Genomic DNA, 17,702 nt, shown 5'->3' on the forward strand with positions numbered 1-17,702 from the left:
TAATTCGTTCATATTTTTTATTTAAAATGACAGAAGTAAACCACTATAATAATAATGTCGTATACGAAAAATTCCATAATAATTACAATTTGATGCAAAATGATATTCGACTCGTTCAAATAAGGATTCAACCCCGGAATGAACGATAATATCCTTAAGTTTAATAAAGTTAAGACTCTCCAGATTTACATCAAAGTTTATAAATAATCTTGCGACTTGAAGGTCGCTATTTTCAAGGTCCAACATACACCTTAGGTTCCAAAACTTAGAAACAACACATTTTGGCATGTTTTAAACATATATTATACATGAATTCAAAGTAATTTTAAATAAAAATCCAAAGAAACCAAAATCAAGACGAACGATTCTCATAACGACACTTATGGCTATTTTATTATACCGTCAAATATTATCATTTTATAGTAGAGTAACTAAAGCAAATTATTAGGGAACCCGGCCGAACAGCTCTGATTTTGACGATTTTTTTTTTTTTCAAACGTAGGTAATTAAAAATACTTTAAAGTTTATAGATTAAAAATTGCCGGTGTTGCCGTATTGTTTTTTAAAATTAAAATAAATTTTTTTTTAACAAAACCATTTATTTTGCTTAAATTTCATAAAACAAATGATAGCAAAAGATTCTCTAGGTAATTTAAGGAAAATATATAAAAGGCAGTAAGGGACAATCTTCCATCGTTTAAGCGATAAATGAAATTTTCTAACATTCTGACCTCAAATACAAAAAAAATATTTTGAAAACAACGGCAACACCTACAATATTTTAAAATACATTTTTAAAAAGCCAGAAGCTCATTCTTATCTCTTAAATTTAAATCCACTAAATTTAATCAAGACTTTTTGAAAAAATGGTCCTCAAACTCAGAATTAAAAAAAAAATGTTATTAGAAAAATGTAAAATGTCTTTTTTCCAAACTTTTTCTTATAAAATATGAATTTATTTAAAAAAAATTTTGGCCATAAATATTATCAGTTGAATTTCGAAGCAAAAAAGGTAAAATATATCACACTTTTGAAAAAAAAACATGAAAAATTACTTCAATTTCAATGGTTTTTTTTTATTAAAACTGAATTTTTGCATTGAAATAATTAATTTTCTCAAAGACTGTGATAAATAGGAACTTTAAATTTTTGCTATTTAACTTTCAACAGTAAGGGTTATTAAATGAATAAAAAATAATTTTATGTTGAACTTTAAAAAAAAAATAAGTTACATTTTTTTTCAAAACTTTTATTAAAAAAAGTTCTTCGAAAATGAAATACTTTTTAATTTTTTTCATAAACCGTAATACATATTGACATTTCCTTTTATAATTTGAAATCATAATAAATGCGGCCAAAAAAAATTTAAAAATAAATGCATTTTATATTACGACCAAGTTTAAAAAATGACATGTTAAAATTTTTTCAATAATTTTTTTTTTTGCAAAAATCTGATTTCAATTGCCATTCTTTCAAAAGCCGTTCATTCAATTATCTTAATTTTAATTTTACATATATGACTAAGCTTCTAGCTTTTAAAAAATGTAAATTTGAATATTGTAGGTGTTGCCGTTGTGTTCAAATATTTTTTTTTGTGTTTGAAGTCAATTAATAAGAAAATTGCATCTATCGCTTGAACTATGGAAAATTGTCCCTCACTCCCATATATTTTTTTTCCTTGAATTTCCTAGACAATCTTTTGGCATCAATTAATTCATGAAATTTAAGAAAAATTTTTGAAAAAAATTTGTTTTTGTTCATAAAAATCTTACTCCACTATTATAACAGTTAAATCGGCAAAAACAAAACAAAATAGTCGGGAGCAAGAACTTTTTTATGTGATTATAATTTATTGTCTTTAATGTTCTTAATTCAAAACTGTTTACAAATTTTTTCTTTTACCTTTAGTTTTTGAGCTATACCATTGTATATATAAACTATAGTACTATCATGAATGTGAATTTATTAGGTCCGCTTCCTTGAACTAGGGTGCGCTGCGGTAGCTTTATTCCAGTTTTGGAAAGTAGAATGAAGGAATAAAATACGTGTGTAAGAGGGAGAAAGGTACTTTCATCTTTTTAAAAAGATAAAGAGAAAAAACCGAAATCATATGTTTGAATTTCGACTGCCTGGAAATAGGGAAGGAGAAATGTAAACAAAATATTTTTTGTTTACAACGCTTTGTTTATTTGTTGTTGCCTAGGTGATAGTAATTTGAGTATATTTAAATCAAACAATTTATTTTTGCGAATTTGAATAGATTTTTGTTTTGGGACTTTTATTTGATATATTCTAAGGCAATGTTGCAAAATTTAACTTATCTTGTATCGCTTATTATTTATTAGGTATAGTTTTTACCTTATAATTAAAATTGATAATATAAAAATAAGTTTTAAACTGCATCATTTTGAGTTATAAAGTAAGTTAAAAACTAAATCATAAAAGGGAGCGTCAACGAGTCAGATGAAATTCAAAGGAAGGTCATTAGTTTTTGGCATAACAAAATGTTAAATGTTTCTTAAGTTTTATGATTTTTGTCAAGTTTTTAACCTTTTGTATTAGGTAATTAATAAAAAAGCTCAAAAATTTAACAAAAATCTTAAAATAAAAAAAACTTCAAAACTACATTGTATATGTACAATGTACCTACAAGTGCATACCTACATATTTTTAATTAAAAAATCCACTTTTCTAAAATAAACAGTTGTAGAGCGCCCTGTATTAAGAAAGCAAAAGCTTTTGTTTTTAAGTATTAAAATACATAATATAATAATATAGCATTACTCGCTTTATTATTTCATTAATAAAATAAATTACAGTTAAGTTAAATGTTGCAACATTGCGTAAGAAAATATCAAACAAAAATTCCAAAACAAAAATGTATTCAAGTTTTCAAAACAAAATATTCTATTCGACATCAATCACCTAGGAAACAAGGAAAAAATATTTAAAAAAGAAGAATACAAAAAAAAAAAAAAACATTTTCAAAGAAGAATACAATTTTAAATTTTATTTCAAACGTGATTGCCACATTAGTCAAATTTAACTAAAATATTTAAGCAGATTTTTATAAACGCGAAATACATACACTTAAATACAATCATCTTATGCCACATTCACTGCAAGTATTGATAAAATGTTTCGAGACCATGTTTGAAATTTAATGTTTCATTATTTTCTAAGAAGTTAAAAATGCTTCTCACTTATTAAAGAGAGAAGATTCAAACAAATATTCTACAGAATTTACGTTTTGTTAATTTCGCTGTCAAAAAACTGAATCTAAATGAAATTCAAAAATATTAAATGTTTGTGGACACATTAATCTGATGGGGGAATTTTATAACTCTTTTACGAAACTTAAATATTTTTGCTATTACCATTTATCATAAGACTTTATATATTTGTCTTGGTTAAAAAACAAATATCTACTATGTATTTATTTACAATTTTTTAAATTTATTTGAAAACAAAATAAGTTCTTAGAATCTAATCTGTTTAACTACATAAAAATAATAATTACTTATGGGCAACCGTGGTTGTACGTTTTAAGTTTTTTTTTTTCAATTTTTAATAAACAATTTCCATTTCTACTTATGCATCTTTCTATCTCCCTCTATCTACAAAGCTAAATAGTGACATTCCCCCTAAATTTAAATAAAATTCCAATATTTAAATAATATTCCAATATTTTGGTGACTCCTTCATTATCTGATTATTCTTAGTCCCCCACTCCTACCTAAATCATTCCAGGATTAGGTCCGCTCCCTTGAACCAGACGGCGCTTCAGTCGATCGAATTCATGATAGTACTATAGTTTCTATATACAAGGGCTATACTCACTATTTTGCTATGAAGTCTCAAAAACTTAATATCCAAAATATATATTTTTCCGTAATATTGCTTTTTTTTTAAATCCAAATCACAATCGCAACAGAAATTTGCTTAAGAAAATTATTAGTTATGTTACAAACAAATTTCTATTTCCAATATCATACTCATACGAGAACAAAATTTATTTTGAAAAAAAAAAAAATAAAAATAAATAAATATATTTAGATAAGGCGATAAAAAAAGGCGTGCCAGTGAAATTTTCAAATTTTGACTCCGATTCGAAATCAGCACACCAGTGTTATCACAGAATCCCTAGCCCAGAACATAATTTTTACTTTAGTACGGGTTTAGAAAAAATATCCACTGTTTTGAATAAGATAATTGTTTTATTAAATTAGAAATTTTTTGCTGTTCATAAAATAATTGCTGGCGTACCACAAGGTTCACTTTTGTCACTGTATTTCTAATCTTTTACCTATTTTCTGAAACACCATTTGCAGTCAAATTTCTCATTTCAATACCGCGATCCTATAAAACTAAAAACTATAATTCGATATTTCGATTACGATCTAGATCAAGGATTCCGATCCCTGATTTTTTAAGTTTGTAACTACAACGGTAGAGTTCGATGAACTTATTTAATTCATCAGATATCATTAAGAACAACCTTGTACCAACAATTTGCCCTTCATTACTTTAGTATTCAGGCATGATTTCATATACTTAAATCATTTCCTTCAATTTCGCTTTCCATTCTTGAAATCTAATTATTTCTTCTGTTTGTTCTATTTTAGAGTTGACAACATCCAACCAAATGCCATCCATGCCACTGCCATAAGTGCAACAATTTACAAAAACAACATAACCTTTGTCGGTAGCAAATGGTTGCACGTACGTGAATGGTCAAACATAACAATCCAAGACAATATGTTTGGTATTTTTGGAGGAATGACATTGGAAAAGGCAAGTTCCAAAAATGTAACATGCCAATTCAATGGTAATTCACTGACCAAACCACTGCGAGGAAGTCTCAATATGCCACACCCTTTATGTCAAATTCATGAAGTATCAATCAAACGAACATGCATGTGCAATACATCATGGCTCGAAGAGTTATCAGCTCGAGATCTACGTTCCGAGAGTTATTGCCAAGTAGACGAGAAATTGCAATTCTGCTTCAATACAACAATGTTCAATGTCCTCAAGTACATCAATGAAGTTTGCGATGAGCAAAAGACAACGTTGGATTGTGTTAAAAATAGAAACTTACACAGGATAAACGGTCAGTTTTTTACGCAAGAGGAGCTGGAAATGCAGGATGCAGAAATTCCAAAGATGGTTTTTATAGCAGCTGGCGCTATTACACTGATATTGTTGGCTATTATAGCCATGTTTACGGCTAGGCATTGTGCGAATAATAGGAGAAAGAGTGGTATGACGTCGAAGCACGTTCATGAGTTCTCTGTGAATGACCGTCTGGTTATCGAACAAACTGTGGAAATAATCAAAACAAAATATCCGCATATTCATAAGCAAGTGAGTGAGTCGACAAAGAGTCTTTTGCGTCAGGATTTGAGTGAGGAAAAATGCGTTGATATTGTTAGTGGAATTGTAAATCTCTTGGGTAGTTGTGAGAATACGGGGAGAGATTTTGGGGCTTTCAATGAGATTTTGTTGAAACATTTGGATTCTATGCCATCAGCAACAGCGCCACCAATCAGTGATCCTATTTATGCTGAACCAACAGCTCCAATTGAAGATAGTTATGGTAGGAATGAAGTTGAACATCAGACAAATCTACCACCGGAACATATTTATGCTGAACCAGGAAGTGTTCAGCAGCCATTGTTGCGATGTGAATATGCATCGCCAAGAGATAGGCATACTGACATGGGTGATCTATATTCGGAACCAATAACAGGTATGTATTTGTATATCTAAAAGTTTGAATTTAAATGTAATGCGTTCATTTTGTGATGTTCAGCTCAAATTGTTAAGTATATTGTGTGCAGCAAGATTGTTTAGAAATTAATTTAGAAAAAGTTTTTTATCGTGGAAAATTGTCGTTTTTAACATTTATTTACCTAATAATATTTTTTTGAAAGAAAGTTTAGCAGGAGTTTTGAAAATAGCAAAACAAATAAAAAGAAGAAAAGGGAAAGTCTCGATCTTCGAGTACAGGAAAAAAATGGAAAAAAGTACAGTATTTTTGAAATTCTTGAGTATATTTAGTATAGGTCGTTTTTTCATAGTTAAAAAAAAAAACACACTAATACTTTACAATTTTTTTTTCAATACTTTTGAAGTTATGTGCTGCTAAAAACATTCCATCAATTGAAATGTTATAATACAAAACTGGTACAAAATATTGTTTTAATATTTTTTCTAGGTCGTTAATATATAAGTTAAGCAATTTCAACAGAAAAAAATGATCTTTAATACATACAAAAATTTTAGAAATTTTAAAATGAAGTAAAGTCAGAATTTCAGCTGTGAAAAACTAACCGGATTTTTTAAAGTTAATTTTCAAAGTTAATATTTTGCTCAGTAACCTTTCTTTTTGAAGACTGCTTGGCACCAACGAGACTTGGACTAGGCCAAATAAAATAAAATAGAACTAGGAATATGCTCCCAGTCATTTTTCAAAGCTACAAGTACGTTAGTTGCTGAAATGGGCTTTTTTTTTTCTACCCGTCACTTTAAGATGGCCCACAAATTTTTAATCGGATTCAAGTCGGATAATTTTTATGGCTATTCTAAGCAAGGAGTATTCTGCCGTACTAAGCAAAAAGGGCGCATGAGCCAAAAATCCAAAATTGAGTTAAAGGCATATTTGACATCCTGAAACAATGCCTCATTTATATGTAAACTAAAAACAGCGCATTTCCAATTCCAAGTGGCTCAAATTAGTCAATGAAGATGAGCTCAAGAATATTACTCCGCCGTATTCCAAAATAGAAAAATGCATTTATTACTTACTCTAAAATTAAAAAAAAAAATTTAGATACGCATTTGGGAAGCTTGAACAATATATAATTATTGTGCAAACTAAAAATTATAATTTTCATACTACAAGTTGCTTAAAATCATTTTTGAAATTGAGCCCACTTACAATTCTCAACCTTTTCCCTTGTCAGTAAAATGCATTTATCTCAGTATTGTCTGCCCCAAACTTCTGTTTAATGGGCTTTTAAGAATTTTTGACATCATAACTTGCAGAAAGAGGCGACGTAAAGGCATTTATTTCTTCTTTAATGGAGCCATTATCGACTCCAACATCTCTCTATTTTGGAAATGATCCATAATTCCGTTGATATTGTGAAACGGGCTAGAGCCTGCAGCTGAAAAAACCCAAATCATCACTGATCCTCTGCTGTGCTTCACGATAGGGAGCATATTTTGTTGGTTTCAAACATGTCCATATTTGAACCATTTCACAATCGGAATAAAACAAGCTAAAATTGCTTTTATCACTGAAAAGCATATTTTTGCGTTTTGTTATCGAGAAACTCAGATGTTTTTTTGGAAATACAACCATGATGAAGTGATTTTATTTTCAAATTTAAAGTGTTCCTTAAGATCCTTTCATTGCCTACCTTTTTAGACAATGCTTAGTATAAAGAAATGGTCTTTTTCCGAGCCGAAAGACATAAAAACCAAATCTCTCAAATCCTTTCTAACTGTAGGTACTTGATGTTGAAAGCAGATTAAGCTCCTCACAAATCGTTTTAGAAGCCGCAAAAGGATTTTTTATCAAAAAAACTCTTTATTCGCCTATCAGTTTTTAGGGATATTTTGTGATGGCATCCACCCAATTGATCTACTTCAACTAATTTTTCGCCTCTTTTACTTTTTGACGATATCAAACTCACTTGACGTTGCAATTTTTAACATCCCAAAGGGATAATATTTTGTTTTATTTCGGCTTGAAAATGTTCTACAACTCAATAACGAATTTGATGACTATAATGCGTTTTTTTCCGTTATTCCATTAAATAATTTATACAATTCACAAAGCTAACAACTTTGTTTGTCACTGCAAACAAAAATTGTATAGAAGTGACGCTTAAAACCATTACCTCAACAACGGGAATCGAAATCCTTGAAAAATCCGGTTAGTTTTTCACAGCTGAAATTCTGACTCTACTTCATTTTTCAATTTTTAAATTTTTTGTATGTATTAAAGATCATTTTTTTTTCTGTTGAAATTGCTTAACTGATATATTAACGACCTAGAAAAAATATTAAAACAATATTTTGTACCAGTTTTGTGTTGTAACATTTCAATTGATGAAAATCACAAAAAAATCCGGAATGTTTTTAGCAGCACTGTATATATTATCAATTTTTACACAAATTTTTTTCAATATAAGGGGATACCTACTTTTGCTAGTGTTACAAAAAATTTATAGGTATATATAGTTGAAGAGAAGAAAGTGGACAAAATTCATAAAAATTTAAGTTAAGTCAATGGTCTAAGAAGAATCATTGAGGCACCTCAAATGTTATATGATGAAAAATATTTTACACGTTTTATATTTAAGTATAACGTTATGGTTTCTATTTCATTTCGAAACAAAAAAAATTTTAATCCATATACTTTGACCCGCAACCCTCGAACATAATTCTTGTGTTCGACCTTATTTATTCTACATTTCTAAAAAATATTTATGTTGAACTTAGCAATGATCCACTTTTATGCAAGAAATCGCTGAGAAATTCAACTAAATATTAAATTAAACAATTTTTTAGGTAACGATGGCTTAATTGAAAGATAATAATGCCTAGTTACCGGATTATTACAAAAAGTTAGTCAAATATCATACCTTTAATTTTTTTTTTATCGAGAAAGGGACTGAAATTCAAATTTTTTTTTTTTGCAAAAAAAATTTTTTTTTATATATGTATGGTCATAATTTTGAAAAAAAGATATAAAAAATGTTAATCCAGAAAGTGTTTTGTTTTTTTGCTTAGAAGAAGTAGCATACCTACATTATAGTTTCATAAAAAGTTATTTTCTCAGTTCTCCGACTTTTTTTTGTGGTCATAGGCAGTGCATGTTACTTACATGCAACATGAGAAAAACACATTAGTTTGGCTATTTATTATTTTGGAAAATAAATTTTTGCTATTCATATTTCTTAGTTGTAATGTTTTTGACCCGATAATACCGAAAAAACATTTTTTAATATCGATTTTCATAGCTTGGGTTCGAAAGGGTTAATAGAACTGAAATAAAATTGTATTTTGTTATTTTTATTACATGAATTACACTGGCCAACAATTTTCAACTTTTTAAAATTTTCCAGAAAGATTAATATCAAATTTTATAGATTTGGGTTCAGTTAGCTCACAAATCATATTGGTTTTTTTCTAGCAGCTCTAGTTTTTGAAATATTTAATTTTTCATATTTGGGGAATTTTCATACTTATTTTTCAGTTTTCCTTATTTTGAGCAGTAAACTTAAAAATCACATTCAATTATTTCTAGGAGCTCTATTTTTTTGAAATATTTAAGTTTTACACATTTTGGGGGTAATTTCGTACTAATTTTAAAGTTATGCTTATTTTAACTGTTTGTTAACATTTTCCAGAAAATTTTTTTTCGAACCTAATGCATTTGAGTTCACTAAGCCTAAAAATCACACTGGTTGCTTTCTAGGAGCTTTAGTTTTTCATTTTTCACATTTTGGGGGTGATTTCATACTATTTTTTTTAGATTTTATTATTACAAGCGTTTTTTAAAGTTTTGTTGGAAAAATTTGTTTCGAATGTAATGTATTTTGGTTTAGTAAGTAAAATAAAAATTAAAAAAAAAAATTTTTTTAAATAAAAAAAAATTTATGAATTTATGAATTTATGAATAATTTAAAAACTAGAGCTGCTAGAAAAAAACGAATGTTATTTTTGCAATCAGCATCCTAAATTTAGTAAGAAATGATAAACAACGGTCTGGAAAATGTTTGTGTGTTGGGCAGTGTTATCATTATCACCATTAAGTTTAGATACAAACAAACGTTCAAAATTTTTAATAATAAACATTTCTTATCTGCTTTAGGTCATTGTCGCCGAAATGATATTTGAAACGCAAGTAGGTACCCATTGTTATTTCTGTTGTTTGAATTTTTGAAACAACTTGCGGTTATGTCAACTTGTAACCTTCAATCATCATTCTTATCACCAAATAAACCAAATGCATTAAAAATAATCTTTCAAAGCGTTGGTGCCAGTGAATTTGTATTTATTTTAAACTTATGCTTTCTCATGGATACCTAACTCAAAATTCAGCTCGACTTATATTTTTTTTTTCTCTGCTTGATTTAGACAACCTTTCCATCATCTATTTATGTATAAGCTTCAAATCAATCAAATTTTTATCTTCGGCAAAGTTCAATAAAATTGGATTAATAACAAAGCTTAAACTTCTTTTTAAACTACTTTCAGATCCTCCAGCCTATGCAACAACCAACTTTAGTCTATCGCCAATGGCAAACAAATTGCCATCAGGCACATCTGCCACATTACAACGTCCATCACAATTACCGTCCACATCTCAAAACCTGCCAGATGTTCTTGGTCAGTCTTCCAACAGAGGTACCCTCTCGAAACCTCTAACAAATGTTCAAAAAATGGCACAAAACCTCGAAAATAGTCCACAATTTAGCGGACGTCTTCCTATTTACACAGAAGTAAATCAATCTCGACGGGGTGCTGCTGCTAAGCCCCCACCAGTACCAATATCATCCGACCAAAGACATGGTGGTCATCACATAAATGCTTCAGCATCTGATTCTGGATCAGATCATTCAGGTGGAAGTGATGTTACTGTTAATATTGACGATATTGAATATGCAGATGCATAAAATTTGTTTTAATTTTTTGTATCTCTGTCAAATCAAATTATTATTGTCCTCATTTAAAAAAGTGTTTAAAACAAATTTTAACAGGCTTGTGATTATTAATATATAAATAAAATTAAATATAATAAATATACAATATACATAAATATAAATTTATTAATTGTTTCGTATTTTAATTTTAAGATAAATTAATGTGTATACTGAATTTTTATGTTTTTTTTGTTTTAGTAATAAATTAAAATGCATTTTGTCTGTCTTTAATGATTTCATTTATTTATGTATAAAAACAATTTTTTATGTTATTAAGATGGTTGCATTAATTTTTTAGCCTATATATGTATACTTTAAAAAAATTGTTGATTTTTAATGTTAAGGAAGAAAGAAAGCATTTGTCTTGTAAAAAGCTTGATTATTGTCTGTATATACTCCCATACGAATATTTATAAACAAAAAATAATAATAAAACAAAGTCATATGTTATAAATTATATATATAAAAATAAGAATAATTATTAGATAAATAAATGTGTATAAAAACCTTAAATTTGGGCTTATTCTACAATTATATTGTTAAGTTTTCGGAACAAAACTACATAGCTTTTTTCCAAAGTCGATTAAATCTTTTTTTATCAGTTTCTCAAAAAATCGAAAATATAAATAGAGGAATTGGGAATTCAAACGCTAAGCAATTTAAATAAAACCCTTTCCAGTCCCTCATTATTGGCATTTAGGAGAAAAACCGATTTCGAAAACGCGTTTTATACTTTCTTTATTTTTTTTTTTTAAATAATAACAGCATAATTAGGCAAGAGGTTTCAACCAAAAAAAAAAATCTGAATTGAAATTTTCGAAACTCGAAAATTGTTCACAAGTTTTTTTTTATTGAAAATAAGTACCTACCTAAATTTCTCATAAAAATTTCTTAAAATTTTTTAAATTCAATATTTAATATGACGTTAAAAAATGTGCATTAACCTCGGCAAACCGAACAAACCAATGATTTTTACACTTGAAAAATATTTGTATTTTGTGGTTTTTAAGGTGAAATGAAAAACCAAACAGCTTAAGCTTCTTACATTTAGAGCCAATTTTTCAATCTTCTAATAAACAGTCAGTTAACTGTTCGACGAATAAAGTTATTAGGCTCATAAACAATCAGATAAAAACATTGAAGTTTTCAATCAAGAATAATTTATTCTACAAAAAAACAAAAAAAAATTGTCAAATTAAAAAATATTTAAAATTAAACGTCATTTTTATTCATGATTGTTTTTGTTTTCTTGTGTTCCACTGTATTTTTTCAAAATTCTTTCAAAACAGCTTTGACAAGTGACACAATATTTTTTTTGAGATTATTCCTTAGAATAATTTTTATTCGTCTCTGAAAGAAGCAGATAGTTTTATTCTTAGGAATAAGCTATATCTGCCTGTTGAAAAATTGATTTTTTCTCTATCCTTAGGAATAAGTACTAACTGACTGTTTAACTGACTATTGATAAATTGGCCCTTAATCGAATAAAAATCAAATAAATAACATTTCAGGCGCAATGCCTACGCCGGGGTTACTTGTTGTAAATTATAAATTTAAAATGGTCACTGTGGCGTATGCGTACTTTTTTTTTGTGAGGTAAATAAATACATACTTTTATAATTTTTAAACTAAGCGTAGGATAGCGATACCTAGTAAAAAATAGCTATGCTGGGCTAACGTTGTGCAAACGAACCACAGTGCAAAACCAACCATTTTTACAATGAATAAAAAAAAAAAATATGAATGAATAAAAAAAAATAAATCTGTTATAATTTTAGAACTATTAATTTAAAACAAGCAAAAAAAATCTTGGGCTATATTGGGCGAACCTTGGCAGATTTGAAAAAAAAATATATACATAGCCTCAGTAGCTCAGTAAAATTTTTCATGGCAAACAAAAACAAACGAATGCTAAGGATAAACAAAAGTTTTCGTTTGCTTTTAGTCCATTGAAATGTTACAAAATTTTGACCAAACCTAGCATTTTGGATAGGACAAGATTTTTTGTTTTGGTGTGTAGGGGAGGTTAATGTGAGTATACAGATACACTCTAGTTTTCGGGGTTGAAAGCCCTCCCATTTGGCCGCCATCTTAAAAAAAGTGGTTTAAACTGTTTTTTACCAATATCTTGCGAACCGTTAGTCCCACATAAAAATTGTTAACATCGTTTATTTTTCTACAATTTTAATTAAGGTACTTTTTTCTGTAAAATTGAAAATAAAAAAGTTATACTTGAAAATAGATGTACTATACAAGAAAAAATACTTTGAAGGGCCACAACTTTTTTTCTTCCATTTTTACTGAAAAAATACTTATCACAATTTTTAAAGATCATTTAATTTCCAACAATTTGATGTGCTCATTTTGCAGATTTCGTTTATATAAAGGTGCTGCAATGGTTTTACAAAAAAATAGTAACCATTTATTTTCGTACTTTTATAACATATATTTTAATTTTTTACTTCAATATGACTGATTTCAAAGGAATATGTAAGCTGGGTCGAAAAGAAAATTGTTAAAAATTAAATGATCTTTAAAACTGTCATGAGTATTTTTTCAATAAAAGTTGAGAAAAAAAGTTGTGGCCCTTCAAAGTATTTTTTCTTGAAAATGTACATCTATTTTCAAGTATAACTTTCTTATTTTCAATTTTACAGAAAAAAGTACCTTAATTAAAATTGTAGAAAACTAAATTATCTACAAGAACGATGTTAACAATTTTTTTGTGGGCCTAACGGGTCGCAAGATATTGGTAAAAAACAGTTTAAACCACTTTTTCCAAGATGGCGGCCAAATGGGGGGGCTTTCAACCCTGAAAACTAGATTGTATACTCACATTAACCTATCCTACACACCAAAACAAAAAAATCTTGTCCTTCCCAAAATGCAAGGTTAATGTAACATTTAAATGGACTATTTGGTTTACAGATAAAATTTTTGTCTAGACTTGTGTATATTTTTTACCCTTTATAAAAAAGCAATCGTTTGTTCTTGTAGGTATACGGTATTAAATATAAACATCTTAGGATTGAATTAAAAATTGAGTTACCAATAGGAAAAATAACATTCAGTTTATTTGACAACTGACAACGGGGGCTTATCAAGTTGACTGTAGTAGCAATAGCTCAAAAAAGAGCAATACCTCGGTCTTCGAAAGTTTTTTTTACAGCCAATCAAGAATTTATTACAGTTTTAGTTTGTCACAAAACTTTTTTTCTGAGGACAACCGTTTCTCCATTTACTTTAAATTTACAAATTGCATTTCAATTACAGCTTAATAAAAAAAATGTGCACTTGTAAGCAATTAGTTTTCTTCAAAATAATGTTCAAAATAATGTTTCTCGAATAAAATTGGAAAAGGTTTTTTCTATACCTTATTTGTTGCTTATTACTTACGACAACTTTGATTTTGTTTATTTCGCTATGTTGATATGAACTTAGCGAAACAAACGAAAAAACAACAAAATCAAACACAAACAAAAAAACAAAACAAAATCCTAATTGCCGTAACAAATAACTCGCGACAAAAACCATATCTATTCCCAATTTGATTTGAGAAAAGTTTTTCACTAAGTTTATGATAATTTATTCAAAAAATATTTCGAACACCAACAAATTGCAAACATTTTCTACATAAAAAAAAATTTATTGCAGATATAAAATTTGTCTGCATTTAAAAAATTCAATCAACAATGTTTGGGCATTATTTAATATTTAGTTTCCTATTATCTTCGAAATTCTTACAATTTTGACTATTTGGCCCCACATTGCTATTTCACCTGTAAGCTCTATTATTAAAACTGAAGAGGTAAAAACATAATATTCTTACTCAAACTTAATTTACACTTTCACTTAAATTATTGAAAATTAAAAAAGCATTGCATTTTGCATGCATCAATAATAACACAATATCATCAACTTTACACAAAAAAAAAAAAAAACAAAGCGTTTCCCTAACGAAATTTTTTCCATAACTAACTTAATATTATTTTTACGCATTAGGCATGTTATGGTTTTATTATAAAATTAAAAATAGCAAAAATGATTTAAAACCAAATCATGTACTTATTAATTTCTTCATCTATTAGAACGAGTTTCCTACAATTCTTATTTCTTAATGCTATCTATAAATAAATTTGTGAATATTTTTATAAAAAGTTTTAACCACTCAGAAGTCGTTTTGCCCATTATTACCGAGCGATCATCGACGACATGCTAATCAATGCAAACAAGTTGCTGATCAACAGTCAAACCTCACGCTACAAGACAAAACGATATACCTCTTCATCGCAGGTTGGGATTACTTAGAATTTCTTCAAAAGTAAAAGAAGACTTACTACAGAAATGATCCTGTGAAGTATAGTCTTAATTTTACCATCACATTTCGGTAATATAAGTGATCTTTTCAGCTCAAACCAACTATGAATTATATATCATTTAAAATACAAAATTCCATATAAAATGAAATGATCTTGTTTTTGTTGTTAGAAATACTGATAATGACAATGATAATGAAGAGAAGAAAGTGATCGTAGCAGGGTAGCGGTAGGGTGAACTGTGAGGTAGCAGGTTGGTAGCAAACGATCGATAGATAAAATTAGAATTTAGATTTTTGGTTTGGTAGGTAGACAATTTTTTTGAATGTGATGTAGATCATTGGGTGGAAGTAGTCCACAGTGCACATAATAAGGTAATCTGGCGACCAATGTCATTCCGGAATATATTACCTTTTTATGTGTACTGTGGAAGTAGTCACCATCTCGATCACTATGTGCGCTCGGGGTTGTTTTATTTACTTACCTATTATAAAATCTTTACTCAAAAGGTGATAACATAAATAGACACCTACCAGTAATAAAGAATTGATTTTGTTGTTAAATTTTGTTATTTTCAATACAAGCTAATGGTGTTGAGGAAACAAAATTTCTGTAGTACTAATTCCTCTAACCGATGTTTTTTTAGAAGCGATAGAACGGTAGTGACTTCTTATTTTATAACTCGTTTAATTTAGTCTCTTTAAACGAGTCCCATTTTCAATTAATAAATAGTTCCTTCGAAAATCTTAGTAACTTAAGTACCTAACATTGGATCAATTGCTGCTAGGTATAAAAATAAAACTTGTCAGCAACCGATTTCATTGTTTGTTTTTAATGAATTTTCAGACTTCGAAAACGGGGAATATCCTAGGTACCTCGAATATTCTTTGAATATTGATACGCATTCGGATCTGTTTAAAAATTATTTATATCTGTTATTCCGAAGGGTTCCATAGTTAAAAGAGAAAGTTATCACTGTGGATCGCAAGGAACTTCTTATTAAAATGGGATACAAGTACTTATTACGTCAAATTCTGCATCAATTTAAAGTCAGAGTCTAGATATTCATCTTCTGTATTTACTTAAATTTTAACACAAAGCGATTTTTGGGCACTTAGTGTAGACCTGTGTGTCTGACACTATCGTGAGCTACAGCTTTAGCCAACGAAGGGTATTTATTCAAACTTGGCATTAGTTTTGGGTTATTTCCTAGAGGGAAAATTGAAATTTTTTTAAGGACCAAAATTACCGGCACTTGCCATGATGTGACCAAAATGTAAAAAGTCATGTTTATCAAAAACGACTTTTAGAATTTCAAAAAGTAGGTACGTAGTACCTACGTATACTGGGAGATAAGGTTGTACCTGAAAAATAAATTGTGAGCCGTTAATAATGGTACGTGACAAAACCAATTTTTGTTATTTCTGACTTTTTCGTGAATTACACGGGGAAAAAAGATCACATTAAACAAGCGGATTAAGTAATAAACTAAGCGGATTTCTGCATGTTTTTTTTGCCAGAAATCTTCTTTTTTTTAATGACTTCCAAAAAGGAGGAAGTAGTCAATTAGTCTGTATTTTTTTAAGGGCATTTTATGAACCTTAATGTAAAAGGTAAAAGGTACCTTTTTTCTCTTTTGTTACTTTTACTTTTTTTTTTATTTTTTTTTACATTTAATTTTTCTTTTAATTAATTTTTTTTAAAACGGACCTATGTATGAATGTTTAATGTTTAAACATTATATTTGAACATTAAAAAAACGACTTCAACAACTTTCAAAAGTTCTTTTTCTTTACTATTTAAGAAATTTAATTCAAACTTCTTATAAAATAAAATGAAAATGTTCTTTAAAGAAAAAAAAACGACCTGTAAAATCCAAACAAATTTTATGTGCTTAAACTTTTTTTCAGTAAATAAAACTTCTAAATATTTTTTTTTTTCCTTTTTCGTCTTTTGATAAATTTCATGTATTGTTAACGTAACCAAAAGCGTACATTAGGGTGGACCAAAAAAATTATTTTTCATTATTTTGATTTGCTCTACCGATAATTTGTTTTCTCGACACAAAATAATGCTACCCTAATTTTTTCAGAATTTGTCGATGATGTTTAGGGGTTGCGCGCACCCCTTTATTTAAAAAAAAATAAGCTCTTTTAGTTTTTAATTTTTTTAAATTATTTTTTAATCAAAAAGCTGTTTGATTAAAAAGTATTGAGTATCAATAGATCTACATACTTCAATTTTTCTTAAAAAAAAAAAAAAATATTTTTGACTGATTCTCAGGCGTTAGAAGTCGAAATTACTGATAAATGCTGGGAAAAAAGCCTTAAAACTATGTTTTACTGTTTTTATAACAGTTAAATTATTTTTATCGTATTCCTCATCAAATTTACTATAAAAACCGTGCTTTTATATTGCTCAATTCTTCTTAAATTGATAAAAGAAAATAATTCTTAAAAAAGATCGTATCAAAACAAGTGAAGGAAAAATGGGGGAGGGTACTATATCTTGGGCGCCGAGATTTTATAACGGTATTTTGTAGAGGAGTTAAATACTATAATTTTTTACTTTGGGAGAGGTTGTCTATCTGGCTCCGTTTAGGCGGGAATGGCAATTTTCTAAAAAAATGACTTTAAATAATAAAAAAAATATTAAAAAACAATGG

At 28.3% G+C, this 17,702-nt stretch overlaps 2 protein-coding genes and 1 non-coding gene across 7 annotated transcripts in view; 1 reads left to right on the forward strand and 2 right to left on the reverse strand.

Moving 5' to 3' along the window:
* LOC129912281 (uncharacterized) overlaps positions 1–10,812 on the forward strand; it is a 41,690-nt gene extending 30,878 nt beyond the window's left edge. Inside the window, exons 6-8 of one of the 3 annotated variants that reach the window (XM_055990479.1) lie at positions 4,626–5,752; positions 9,890–9,922; positions 10,276–10,392. In XM_055990479.1, coding sequence (XP_055846454.1) covers positions 4,626–5,752; positions 9,890–9,915 — 1,153 coding nt within the window. In that variant the 3' untranslated portion in view covers positions 9,916–9,922; positions 10,276–10,392. Of the gene's footprint in view, positions 1–4,625; positions 5,753–9,889; positions 9,923–10,275 lie in introns of all 3 variants that reach the window. The other 2 variants (XM_055990478.1, XM_055990477.1) reach the window with 2 other exon arrangements.
* The window catches only part of LOC129912280 (E3 ubiquitin-protein ligase highwire), a 118,221-nt gene that overhangs the window by 54,451 nt on the left and 46,068 nt on the right, over positions 1–17,702 (reverse strand). The gene's annotated exons all lie outside the window — the stretch shown is intronic.
* On the reverse strand, positions 14,885–15,088 carry LOC129912829 (small nucleolar RNA U3). Its single transcript, XR_008771925.1, has one exon. It is a non-coding gene; the product is annotated as a small nucleolar RNA U3 (small nucleolar RNA).

This window comes from Episyrphus balteatus, chromosome 2 (assembly GCF_945859705.1).
Source record: "Episyrphus balteatus chromosome 2, idEpiBalt1.1, whole genome shotgun sequence".
NCBI lineage: Eukaryota > Metazoa > Arthropoda > Insecta > Diptera > Syrphidae > Episyrphus > Episyrphus balteatus.